The sequence below is a fragment of the Pantherophis guttatus genome, chromosome 7 (genome assembly GCF_059756535.1).
Source record: "Pantherophis guttatus breed Tessera chromosome 7, ASM5975653v1, whole genome shotgun sequence".
In the NCBI taxonomy this organism is placed as follows: domain Eukaryota; kingdom Metazoa; phylum Chordata; class Lepidosauria; order Squamata; family Colubridae; genus Pantherophis; species Pantherophis guttatus.
In genome coordinates, this window is record NC_142069.1 from 66808392 (window position 1) to 66822561 (window position 14170).

The window sequence follows — 14170 nt, forward strand, 5'->3', positions numbered from 1 at the left end:
TTCACTACGTGGGCCTGGGTCACAACATAAATGTTTTTCTTTTTTCAACCATTCTGATATCAAACAGTCACTTAACAAAGTATTCAGTAAGTAAGTACTACCTGTATATTCACAAAAAGGATACTCCTTGTCTTTCACATGAAGTATATCTGGTATGACCTACTAAGTAGGGATGCTGAATTGTACAATAAAATTATATCTGAAAAATCTTGCAAGGATTCACTACAGCTAATCCTCAATTTACAACAATTCATTTAGTGACCGTTCAAAGTTATAACTGCACTGAAAAAAGTGATTTATGACTGTTTTTCACACTTACGACCATTGCAGCATCTCCATGGTCACGTGATTAAAATTTGGATGCTTGGCAACTGATTCATATTATGACAATTATAGTGTCCCAGAGTCATGTGATCACATTTTGCAATTTTTTGACAAGCAAAATCAATGGAGAAGCCAGATTTACTTAACAACCATGTTTCTAATTTAACAACTGCTGTGATTCACTTAGCAACTGTGGCAAGAAAAGTTGTTAAATGAGGCAAAATTCACTTAAAAACTGCCTTATTCAGCAACATAAATTTTGGGCTCAATTGTGGTTGTAAATCAAGGACTACCTGTAATATACCATCTATAGTTGTGAATGATAGTAGTTCTCTATCTCAGTAGAATTATCTTCCTAGCTGTAAATTAGAAATGGAAATTCTGCTCCCAATTGTGTCATAACTCAAGGGCTACCTGTAAAGTTTTTTGTTTTCTGCCTATCCACAAATAGTAGGCGAAACAATTCTTCTTGCCAAAGGCAGCGAAAGTAAAGTGTGGAGTCAGGATTATGGTGTTGGACTAGAATTGGAGTTACTGAACTGTAGAGATTTTGGGCCAGTCATTCCTCTCAGGAAAACCATTGAGGATGGAATTTGAGGGTGGAATGTATGTGCTGCCTTGAAGTGCTGGGAGGAAAGGCAATATATCCATTAGTGGAGGTTTTAAAGAAGAGACTAGACTGCCATTTGTCTAGAATATATAGGTTCTCCTGGTTGAACAGGGGTTTGGACTAGAAGACCTCCAAGGTCTTTTCCCACCCTACTATTTTACATTCTACTATTAGCATTTCACCATCAATAATAAAATACATTTAATACCACTAAAACAGTAGTCTATTTTGACATAAGTAAAAAAAATTCCTATTTTCCTAATAAGCACCTAGAAAAGAAAATAATAGAAAGGATACCTTCTTTTGCCTGTTTTCTGCAGTAACCAACTGAGCTGCCATCCTCTCTTGCATTTTTCTGCAATGTGCCATAACAGCTTCCAAAATAGAGAGTGGGTTGGTACAGATAGACTTCTTCTCTTTAACACCAGCCCCTGCTTCATAATCTCGCTGCAGAGCCAAAAATGGGTCACTAAGATTAAATCTGCCATACCGTTCCTGGATAAAAACCTCTTTCCTCCGTGCCTGAAATATTAAATTAAGAGACAAACACAAATAATTAATGGTAGTTGAATTATATATTCACAGACTTAACAACCACATTTACCTGCTGCTGTAAAGCAATCCACATCCTGCATCATGTTTAGATGACTAGAAATAATTTCAGAGTCTTTAATAATAAATCAACACTTTTTAGAATATGTATGTTTTGTGGCAGTTATCTCTATAACATGTCACTTTTGAAGCATAGCAAGTAACACAAAAAATAAGTATTAACAGAGAGTAACTCACTATTTTATAAATACGTTTTTTAAAAAGTATCAATAAAACGTGCCAAAAATCTCAAGATTTTGTTAAAATAGTACTTATGAAAGTCAGTTGGCTTCTAGGGCAAATAGATTTACATGTTTTTTTGCGTACTGTATTCATCAAAAAAATGTTTATTATTTTCCTTCATTTTTAAATTTTGCAAATCAAGGATTTTTTTGTTAATATTAGAGAGATTGACCAGTCAGTGCTACACAACTTGCACTCCTGTGCCCTTGTAGAACCAAGATTTTTAAGAGTATTCATGAAGACAAGGTAGGCATGTTTAAGTTGAATAGAATCAGCAGTGCTTTTTAATCAGTCTTATGGATATAAAAATAATTGTTCTCAAATTGGTAATTTCAAAAAAATGGAATCAAATGCCATTGGGATATGTAGCATTCAGTGTGGAACAAACAATATATAAATATATGCGAGCCCTTCAAGGGAGGCCAGGTCAGGAAATTGAAGTCACAAGCAAATACTGCAAAATTCTATTAATAAGGCTTTAATAAGAAAATATTGAAAGCTTGGCAACGTTTTTCATTTTTCTGTTATACCAAAGAAGGTCAAAGTGGGGCAATTTTTAATGTGAGAGAGAGAGAGAGGGAGGGGGAGAGAGAGAGAGAGAGAAAGAGAAAAAGAAAAAGAAAGAGAAAGAGAAAGAGAAAGAGAAAGAGAAAGAAGGAGGGAGAATAAACATCAGTCTGCATAAAACATAGTACTACAGTAGATCTCCAATTTCTGGTGCAAGTAAAACATCATACTCCAAGTCATGTAAGTAAATTTTGGTGGATAAATACACCAGTCTGGAGATACGTATATGTTTCAGATTTCAAATAAGAAAAAATATTGATGAGACACAAATCATTTTAGAAATATTGTCAGGGAAGAGTGGAGGTGACAAGTATGGGAGGCACAATAACAATGTATAGCGAGAAAACTATGTCAAGTACAGTTCACATCTTTATTGGTCCTGTGACCTTATCTGCAAGTCATGGCTAGCACAAATCATTTGGCTGAAAATATATGGTTTCTGAAAACCTTAGGAAATAAGTCTTTTAAAATGAGTGCTAATCAGGTATAGCTGAAAATGTTTTTTTTAAATATTTGTCTACCATCCTCATCCTCCCGTCTCACAGAGTTGAGAAAGTGGAAGAAACTATTTCATTTATCTACTACTATGCAGCAGACATCTTCACTTCTATCATTCCACCGCCAAGATGCTTCCACCATTCAAAATACATATGATCCTCTTAATATTTTCAACCAGATGTAATTAGGATCTAAATCTAAGACGTTTACACAAGTACTTCCCTTCTATAGAATTGCATGCACAACAATCCAATCTTCTGAGTTTTTAAAAATAAATTCAATTGTACGTGGTGAGATTTTAAATAAAAATCAGAAGTTTATAAGCAATATTTGGATTTTTGGGAAATCTCTCCAGATCTTCAGAAAGCACTAAAAATGCAATTTAAAAGTGAATTTCTGGTATCTAAGATCCAGTCCATACTCCCACTTTTCTATTGCTTCAAACTCTTTTCCACAGACTTTTTCTATCATCCTATGGGGTCTTAGCATGGCCATAAAGATGATGACATAGCTGGCAAGGAACATCCTGAGCTGCGCACTCTACAAAGATGGATTTCTCTGGCTACTGCAAGATTAACTGTATAATTAACCAAATAAGAGCTACCCTTTACTTGAAAAGCAACTTAACATTATGTTTAGTGTTTCAATGCTAAACAAAAGACATGTAGTATGCCGTTTTGTTATGACTCTAACATGAAAATCTGCCATTTGCATTTATGAAATATGTACCCATAATGCTTGCCTCCTACATATGGTAGAAAATTTAATATTTCTTTGACATTTCCTAAAATGAAAAGAATTGTGCCAGCCGAATAAATTCAATTCCATCCTGAGCCAAAGTGGATTATTTGGGCAGGTCACTATCTCTCAACCCAATCTATCTCACAAGGTTGTTATGAGGAAAACTGGAAGGGGTAATGTTATTTACACCAACTCAACCTACCGAAGGAAACATAGAATAAAAGTCTAACAATCAGAGACAGGGAATGAAAAGCACGTCACATTTCATTTTTAAAAAATGGAGTGATTGTTTTCTAAAAACTCATTGCCTTCCTAAAAATACTCAAATGTTTTTTTCTTTGGAAGCCAAGGTCTAAATCCAATACTTCCTTCAAGATCAACATACCAATTTAGAACTCACTGGAAACTTCCTTAAACATTTTCCTTGCAAACAACTTAAGGAACATTTTCTAGTAAATGCATGTTTAGTTAGTCTTTATATAGTAATAGTATCTTTGACTGGCCATAGAAAAAAAAATCAGTTTTACATGACTCACAAGCACCTTGTGTTTCAAAAACCTTGAAATGTTTCCCATCAACTAGAAAGCAGATTGATGTTGTTGCTAACATAATAGACAAAAATACCATAAGAGAGAAAGAACAGTAGCGTATTATATCAAAAGGTCCTGACATTTATAATTATACAAGCACATACTGTATATTGTTTATGTAGTCTGGCTATTTCAGAGTTGTTTTAGTCATGGAATAAGCAAACAGCTAGAAATACATTTTTCTTACTGAAGTCTGAATTATACAGTTAGAATTATATATTTAGAAGACTCATCAAAATTTGACTAATCTCTTCCTGACATACGAAATTTACTGCACAGAATATACAGTAGTTCTTAAAGATAAATTCATGTATAAACTTGAATATGTATATTTTTTTCCATTATATTGTTCATATGAGTTTTGGTAAATAATTGCCCTTTAGAGCAAAAAGAAAAAATGAGGAGCAGGGCAGCAGCTACTAATTTGCTCCTTCACTGATCTTATTTATCCAAGAATCTCAATGCAAAATTGTACTATTTTGGAAAAGTTTTATTCTTGGATATTTCTGGAAGAAATTGACCTACATCTATTCTGAATAGCTCTACAATCATTTATTTTTTATTCTCCATTTTGCATTAGGAACAACATTACTAATAGTTTCCCATGGAATGAAGTTAAAAAAAAAAAAAAAACCTCTGTCCTTCACCACAAAATCTGAAGACAGGACTAACCCACTCATATATCTTGCATCTAATCTTTCATATAAATAAAATAGATATGAAATTAGCAGAAATGTAGCATGCTATTGTGACATGAGCAATAGCAATAGCAATAACACTTAGACTTATATACCTCTTCACAGTGCTTTACAGCCCTCTCCAAGTGGTTTACAGAGTCAGCCTATTGTCCCCAACAATCTGGGCCCTCATGTTACTGACCTCAGAAGGATGGAAGGCTGAGTCAACCTTGAGCCTGGTAAGGTTTGAATTGCCAAATTGCAGTCAGCCGGCAGTCAGCAGAAATAGCCTGCTGTACTGCAATCTAACCACTGTGCCACCACGGCTCTAAAACATATTTGTGAAAAACATTTCAGAGCAGAACATCTTTAATGTTTGAAAGAAATTTTGCAAACAAAGAAATTTACATTTCTTCTTACATTTGCATTTCATCAGCCTCACACATATAAATTAATAATCTTGATTGGGATTGACAACTCCATCATGAAGCAATACAATCATAAAGCGAATAATCATGACCATGCCAACTTACAATAATTCCAGATGTGATCCTTAAGCATTATGTTACATTATTGCTGGCTTCCCCATTGACTTTGCTTGTCAAAAGCCAGCAGATCATATGACTGTGGGATGCTGTGACCATTGTAATTGCACAATGGTTCCCAAGTGCCAGAATTGCTATCTTGTGACTATGGAACACTGCAACCACTTCAAGGTCTGGTCATAATTCTCCTAATTGAATGCTGTCATAATTTTGCAGTTGCTGAATGAATGGTTGCTAACCAAGGACTATTTTTATGGAGGTCTGCCTCCCTCCTATTGCTACCAGTATTGCACTTACTTATTCTCCAAACAATATTTTAGCATTGATTGTTTAAGTCAAATTCCTTGGAAATCGTAGCCTAACACATATTTAAAATTATTAGGAACAAGCTGTGAGAAGATCCAGACTTTGAACAGGCAAAAAAATGAGAAAAACTTCTTCATCTCCATCTTGTTCTTACCCTACAATTCAGGATCAAACTGAGATTTCAGACGAGGCATAGTTATAAAGGAAGAATGACTAGGAACTAAATTTCTGAAGAAAATGTGAGTCCAAGAGAACCAATACTAGATTTCAGTATTTCTCTTTGTAATAGCTGAAAACCAGAGACCATTTTCCAGAGATTATATTATACAAATACATACAATGCCAATTTATTTGCTCTAAATATTTGATTCTGAAATATGTGATTTTATAGGAATTTTGATCATGAATAAACTGTTTTTACTTGTTGTTCAAGGATATTCATTTTTCATGACATCAAAAGCATTAGAAAAAAGGAAAAATGCATACTTTTCAGCTGTTTTCCCTCTTTCATTGGCAACACTGTTCTACAGTTCTACAAATACAGATGTTTTATCACATTTGTTTCCATAGTAACAGAATATTGCTACATATACAATTATGATATCACTGGAGAATTAGCTGGAATAGTGGTTGCCAAGGAAACCTCCTCTATTCAAAAAGTTTGCTTTTTTAAAGAAATACTAAGAAAAATCAGGTTATACTTCTTTAAAAATTCTTTTTTAATGTTGATTTTGTATTTTTAAAATCATACATCCACAACCTTTGTCCTTAGAGAAATGAAAAGTCCCAACTCAGATTAGATTTTAGTTTAAATGCAACTGTTTCCCAAAGGAAACTGTATTTAAAGAAATTCACAATAAGCAATGATCAATAACAAGATTCAAAAATTAAAAAATGTATTTTAAATGTAATACCAGCATTTCAATCATGAATCAGTAAAGCTTGCAATTTTTTATTATCTAGTATGCTTTATCAACCAACTTTCTAACAGAATCTGTCAAACTTTCAATAAATTATTTTGGCTGCACCAAGGTTGTTTTCTTTGTCCATTACCTCAGCTAATATTCTATACACATTTCAAATGAATATTATACCCTGCAAGTAAGAGCCTGTAATACAGTGGACTAAACACTGTTATTAACATCTGCTGCTTGCAATTACTGCAAGTTCAAATCTCACCAGGCTCAAGGTTGACTCAGCCTTCCATCCTTTCAAAGGTAGGTGAAATGAAGACCCAGATTGTGGGGGCAATAAACTGACTTTGTATAAATATACAAAAGTATGAAGGCTATTGCTTAACGTATTGTAAGCCGCCCTGAGTCTCCGGAGAAGGGTGGCATATAAATTAAAAGAAAAAAAAAAAACATTTCCTGCAACCAAAATTGTATACTTAAAAACAACTAGCTAACAACTGTATATTTCTCAATTTAGCCAGATCAGATAGACATTTTCATTTAAATTAATACATGTAAGACATTATTTGAAAATTGTTTTTGAGATTAACATCCAAGAAGACATGGATAAAGTAATTAACCCTATAAAATGACATGATTGGTCAAATGTATTTAAGAGATTCCCGATGGTCAGTAAAAACATGTAGAACAAAAGAAATAATTAAAAAATAATAGATGGCAGCACTTAAAAATCAGGAAGAGCCTGATATACAGTGAACCATATTGATAATCCACATAAAATAAACTGTACTCTTAAACTCTAACTCAGAAATATTATCATTTGAACTGACCATTGATAGTGTAGGTCCTAGAGAAGCCATTAATCTAATCTGCATATCATGTTTGAATTACCGTATACCAAGTGACAGATATAAAATCTGTACAAGAAGCTTCATAACAATTAATAGGAAGACAAATGATGGATAAATAAAAACAGGTACACAATTACACTGGGACATTGTTTTAATCATTAACCTTATTGATAATGATTGATATTGTTTTATTAAAAGTTGTTTGTTTTAATAATGTTATTTTTATTTTATTTTTTTATTTATCAAAGTTTTGAAATCACCCATCATCCAGTCACGGAGGGACTTTGGTCAATGTACAAGACAAATATATTAAAACATAAAAAACTATATGAAATTTGCAATTTACAAAGGCAAGGATGGATTAAAAATTAATATTAAAAGTCAATTAAAAGGAGGGAGGAGGGCTTTCAGGTGATAATCATCCCCATGGCTGCATGCTCTTCTGTGAGCACCATGTAAGGCAGGGGTGGGTTCTACTTACCTTTACTACTGGTTCGCAACAGGAAGCTTCTGCGCATTGATGACATTGGGGCGGGTGGGCAGAGCCTCCTGGTGGTTTTACTAACGGTTCTATAGAACCGGACAGAACCGGGAGCAACCCACCACTGATGTAAGGCCACAGAGCCATATTTTTACACCTTTCTGAAAGGTCAGGAGAGTGGGGTGCCACATGGGAGGAGAATGTTCCATAGGGTAACAGGGTAACAGCAGAGAAGGCTCTCTGCCTGGATACTGACAGTTGGAATTCATTTAACAATAACAGAGTTGAAAGGGGCCTTGGAGGTCATCTAGTCCAACTCCCTGCACACGCAGGACACCTGTACTAGGTAAGCTAATCCGATGATACATAAGGCTCTAAAGGTCATAATCAACGCTTTGAACTGGACCCGGAAGCAAACTGGTGCCCAATGCAGCTTGTGCAACAAATGCAGCCGGTCTAAGAAAAATATGTTCCTCACATTTATTAGGCAAACATATTTATATCTACATCCAAAAAAAATGTAATTTTATTAAGAAAAAGAAAAGGTGCAGAAAAGAAAAAGAAAACAGAAAAAATAGAAGTATAAAATAAGAATATTTTAAAGAAAAACAAAGAAAAATAAAGAAAAGAAATACATAAATAAATGACCCTTCATAACTCCAAAGAATTTTAGTAATCTATCACTTTCTCTTAAAATATTTCAAAAGATCTTTTCTTCCCTTATCCTACATCACTTATCTATAAAAATATCCTTAAAAAATTTAGTCATGATTTTATTCATGATCAGCAAAAGTCTATTAAGGATTACCAGAGATAACAACATATCTATTTTATCCTTGATCAGATAAACCTACTCTAAATTCCCTCCTTTTAGTTTTTATAATATTGGTCTTAAGTCCTCTCAAATAATGTTCTAGAACCTGATGTCGTTTCATTTTTTTCTCTATGTCTTCTCACAAAATTCTTTAATGCTTTAAGAAGGCTCTTTTGTAAATCCAATATAAAAAGAGTATATAGGACAATCTCTTGGTTTGCTATTAGCATATCCCTTTTAATCATTAAGACATCAGGCACTTTCTTTTGTATGTTCAATATAGCAATTTTTTTTCCATATTCTGGTAACTTGCCATTTTTAAATCCACTTTCTGATCAATATCCACCTTAAGCATGTTACTCTTCCATAACATATTTTAAACTACAGGCCATCTATAGAAGTAGGCAATCTTTAACTTTTGGGTCCATTATTCAAAAATATCCTTCAATATGTCAAATGTTAAAATATTTTGTTCCATTCTGTATTAATAAGTAAAAGGTAAGTCTTCCAGAATACATAAATATATATGATGACTTAGATCAATATGGAAACTTAGTTTTGCCAATCTAAAGTATGGTGGATTCTAACAGCAGCACCTGAATTGGTTGGAAATGGGAAATAAAGTCTAATATATTTGGATGCCAACCGAAGAAAGGAAACTTATAAATTATCACAGTGGAAAAGTAAATTCTAAAATTTTGTTTTCTTATGTAAAGCATCCAGAAGGTTCTCATTTTGCCTTTTCTGTACCAATAACATTTATCAAGAGATAAGTTATTTTCTTGACTCTGAATAAAAAATATGACTCAAACTGGCCTTACTGCCTGAACATCTGTTCATACAACACAAAGCAAAGCAAGGAAAGGGAAAGAACAATAATTCCTGAAATCTTGCTCAGAGTTCTTGACAGATGGCCTCATAATCCTTGAATGTCAGTTTTGACACTTATTAAATCTTTGCCTTTCCTATAGACCTGAGTCTATATTCTATATTCAAATGGCAAATTCATTCTTCCAGTTGCAAATTCAATGACAGTATTCATCTAAGTCTATATAATCAAAATAGCCAATCCGTATGCTCTTATAGTATTGGCAAATATCAGCAGGTTTAGGGAAAAAATCACCAAATTTGCAAAATAACAAAACCTCTTTAGGAAAGAAAAACAGAAGAGTCCAGAATAGTCTAGGCAGACTGAATGTGCCTAGATGATAGAGAACACTGACCATTGAGGGTGGGATGAAAAATACTAGAAGGAAGGAACAGAATAGAATGGAACATCTGTTAAATGATATAGCTAAGTAAAACTTTGTTTATATTATAATTTGGTCTCCATACTATGAGGAATATATGAATTAATTTTCATAAAACACCCAGCTATTTCAGGAATGGGAGGAGGGGAGAGGAGGGAAGGGCAGGGAAAGGGAAAGGGAAAGGGAAAGGGAAAGGGAAGGGAAGGAAAGGAAAGGAAAGGAAAGGAAAGGAAAGGAAAGGAAAGGAAAGGAAAGGAAAGGAAAGGAAAGGAAAGGAAAGGAAAGGAAAGGAAAGGAAAGGAAAGGAAAGGAAAAATATAAGAATTGATCTTGTTGAAAAACTATGTGATATACACCTGGAGCAAATGTACAAAGAACCCTGCCAGAAAACAACAAGACTATCAAGTTAGTATCCAGTGTATTCCATTGTCTACCAGATTACGCTTAACAATCCTATGTTTCCTATTTAACAAACTGGTATTTCTTAGGGTTTGGCATTCAGTAGTCAAATATTCTTAGCTATTCAGTTTTTACATTGTTCAGATTGAGAGGAGAAAATGTATATAACAACCTTAAAGCAATCTTTGAGCTGCTTTGATATCATGTTTTCTTGGAAAGCAATTTAGAGCTGCACTGCAGAGGAACCAAAAATAAACTATGAGTAATGTACATGTATTCAGGAGACATTTACATATGTGCTTGACATTTCAGGAGCTGAATTGCAGACATTCTTTCAACCCACTGCCCCTGCATCAATAAACCATACTTCAAAATGTGTTAGAGCTGATGTGAGTTAGAGTTCATCTTCCCCTCTACCAATCCAGATCATTAATCAGTGTCTTTCATGAGATATTGTCACCAGCTATACTTCTTCGTATCCAGAGAAATATATACCAGGAGCGACTTATTGCAATAGTAAACCTGCAGGATGAATCCTATTTCTCATAAGCATGTGCTTAAAACCTTCTACTCTCACACCCAGTGGCTAGGCTGCCTGAGAACCCTAAGATAGCTGCTGGGACAGCCAAAGGAAAGGAGAAAAATCACGTACAAGATTAAATACAGATCAAGGACTTATCCAGAGATAACACTTTGGGAACTGTTAAATGAACTGGACTATGATGTTATGGGAAGAATACTCCTTGATTACCTCTCCTCATAATGAATAAATTTTAAATATTTACCATATCACCACTTTCTTCTCTTTAACTTCAATAGAACAACTTCCAATGCATCTAATGAATTTGATAATTTGGAATCATTGACTATATGGCTGAAATGGTTGCAACATGGCTTTTCATTATATCAACCAGTTGATTTTTATTCCATGACTTAAAAAGTACCGGTAAATACTTTTTTTGAGACAAACACAAAGCCTTGGTAAATACATGTTTGTGCCCATATAGTTTTCTTGGCAGCAAATCAAAATGCTTTGTCATTGCCTTTTTGTCAGATGACCCAGGCATCTCTCGTAGTCCTTCACCCAATTCCCAAACTCTGCTTGACCAATCTGGGGATCAGTCAAGTTTGCCTATTGCTGGGGCTGAGATATAGAACACCCATTCTCAAATCCCAAGGGGAGAATAAGTAAATGTATCTATTTTGAAATATTGCAAAACAATTATACAATTTGAAGAGAAACCAAATGAGCACTATGGAGCAACTTCGTCCCAAACACAGAACTGTCATCTATTTAATATTTTATTTATTTCTTTATTAAATTTATATTATATTCACAGTTAAGTCAAATTTAATTTGAGTTAAGAATTTTTCTTAGTATATCATGAAAGACAGATAGCAACTACCTTGGAAAAAGAATATTCAATTATATGCATATAAACCCCTATATCTTGCTGAAATCACTTCCTCCATCCTAATGTAGTAGCCTCTGTCAAAGGGCAGGTGCTAGTTAGAAATGAGAAGAGAATGAAAGCAAAGTTCATGAGTAATTTTGGCTGCCGAAGAAGACAGATTAAATTGCAGCAGGTGCCTTAAAAAGTCAGCTATAGAAAGCCTGACATTAAATAATATGTACTCGGGGCACCATTCACGGACTGAAGCCAACAGAAAATTCAGCCCATGGAAGAAAAGGATACTCTTGTTTAATTAAAAAAAAACCCTAATTAGTTCAATATGAGAATCATATGATTTTTCAAATCAAAGACTAAAGCAGTATTTTGGCCTACTGAGCTGACTGATTCTTGGCTTTCTGATCCAATGTATAATTCTGATTTCAATCAGTAAAACTGATATTACGCAAGATATTCATATATAACTTATTCAAGATATAATGTTTGTACTCTGAAAGAGTGTAAAAACTAGACAGACTTTTCATTCTTGGCTTCATTTGACAAAGATCTTAACTGTATTATATGCATCCCAAAATCAATGCATGGCTTGTTTTCTAAAGCTCTGTCTGCTACTAAAACTCTCATTGTATTTGTCTGTCTGTCTGTCTGTTTGTTTGTTTGTATGTTTGTACCCCCTCAACTTAGCCTATATGATGCATTATACCGCTACAATTTTTGAATCAAAGTATCTAAAATCTGGTAACCTAAAGAATATGTTTAAAAAATCCAGGATCTATTGTTCCATCCAACATTGGTGTAAAAAAATATGGTTAGCCTAACATTTAATATTAATTATGGTTACATCAGACTGTACTACTTCTTCTCAAAGCATGACCCAACAGGTCCCAGGATTGAATTTAATAATTTTAAATTATTTTAATTGATGTTTGTCTTGTGCTTTTAATAGGCTGTACACTGCCCTGAGTCCTTCAGGAGAAGGGCGGTATAGAAATAAAATTATTATTATTATTATTATTATTATTATTATTATTATTATTATTGTTGTTGTTGTTGTTGTTGTTGTTGTTGTTGTTGTGTAGGCATCAATAGTCATTCTCCCTCTATGTGTGCATGCATTAATTTATTCAGATATGTTTTGAAATGCTTCAGAAAGGACCAATTTAAAATTTAAAACAAAACCACTTAAGAGAGGAAAGGGTTTTTCTAAACTATTCATTAAGAGATACTCAGTTTTTCAAGCAACAACAACAAAAATGGATATGAATGTTGATGGTCACTACAGCTACATTTCTTTGCATAATTTATTTTTATTTTTATTTATTTTATTTCCAATTTATATACCGTCCTTCTCCCTGAGGACTCAGGGCGGTGTACAGCCAAAATAAGAACATAAAATACAAATATTAAAAGCAATTAAAATATATATATATTTTTGGCCCAGAAATTAAGAAATCACAAACCAATTAAAACAATTTAAAAAATTTCTTCTTAAGCCAGCCCGGCTTGCTGGAAAAAATGGGTTTTAAGGGCACGACGGAAGGCACTGAGGTCATGGATTCTCCTTATCTCTGGGGGCAACTGATTCCAGAGGGTAGGAGCCCCCACAGAGAAGGCCCTCCCCCTGGGGGTCACCAGCCTACATTGTTTGGCTGATGGCACCCTGAGGAGGCCCTCTCTGTGGGAGCGCACGGGTCGATGGGAGGTCGTCGGTAGCAGCAGGTGGTCTCGCAGATAGCTAGGCCCTATGCCATGGAGCGCTTTAAAGGTGATGACCAACACCTTGAAGCGCACCCGGAAGACCACCGGGAGCCAGTGCAGCTCGCACAGGAGCGGTGTTACATGGGAGCGCCATGCTGCTCCCATCACTACCCGCACTGCTGCATTCTGGACCAGTTGGAGCCTCCGGGTGCTCTTCAAGGGGAGCCCCATGTAGAGAGCATTGCAGTAGTCAAGGCGAGAGGTGACGAGGGCGTGAGTGACTGTGGACAGGGAATCCCGATCAAGAAAGGGCCGCAACTGGCGAATCAGGCGAACCTGACAAAAGGTCCCCCAGCACAAGGGTAACCCTTTTTTCTATCCCATACTAAATCTTGGTATGATCTCTAATGAAGACAGAAGTTACTCATGGACACATCTCAAAAATAACATATATCTTTTTCATTTACCAATGTGGGTAAATTTCATAAAAATAGATTAAAGTTATATTGAAATTTAAACTGAAGGCCTTCATCTAAATTAGAACACACATTTTATATGTAGACAGTCTCCAGTATAATTCTGGAATTTTCATACAGGAGTTGGAAAGACTAATATAAGAATCAGTTCTCAAGTTCTAGATCAGGCTTGATATCAAATGC

General features: G+C 34.6%; 1 protein-coding gene across 1 annotated transcript in view; it reads right to left on the reverse strand.

Moving 5' to 3' along the window:
* CTTNBP2 (cortactin binding protein 2) overlaps positions 1-14170 on the reverse strand; it is a 118502-nt gene that overhangs the window by 69415 nt on the left and 34917 nt on the right. Inside the window, exon 3 of the mRNA XM_034431039.3 lies at positions 1232-1456. Within this exon, the coding sequence (XP_034286930.2) occupies positions 1232-1456 (225 nt within the window). The remainder of the gene's footprint in view (positions 1-1231; positions 1457-14170) is intronic.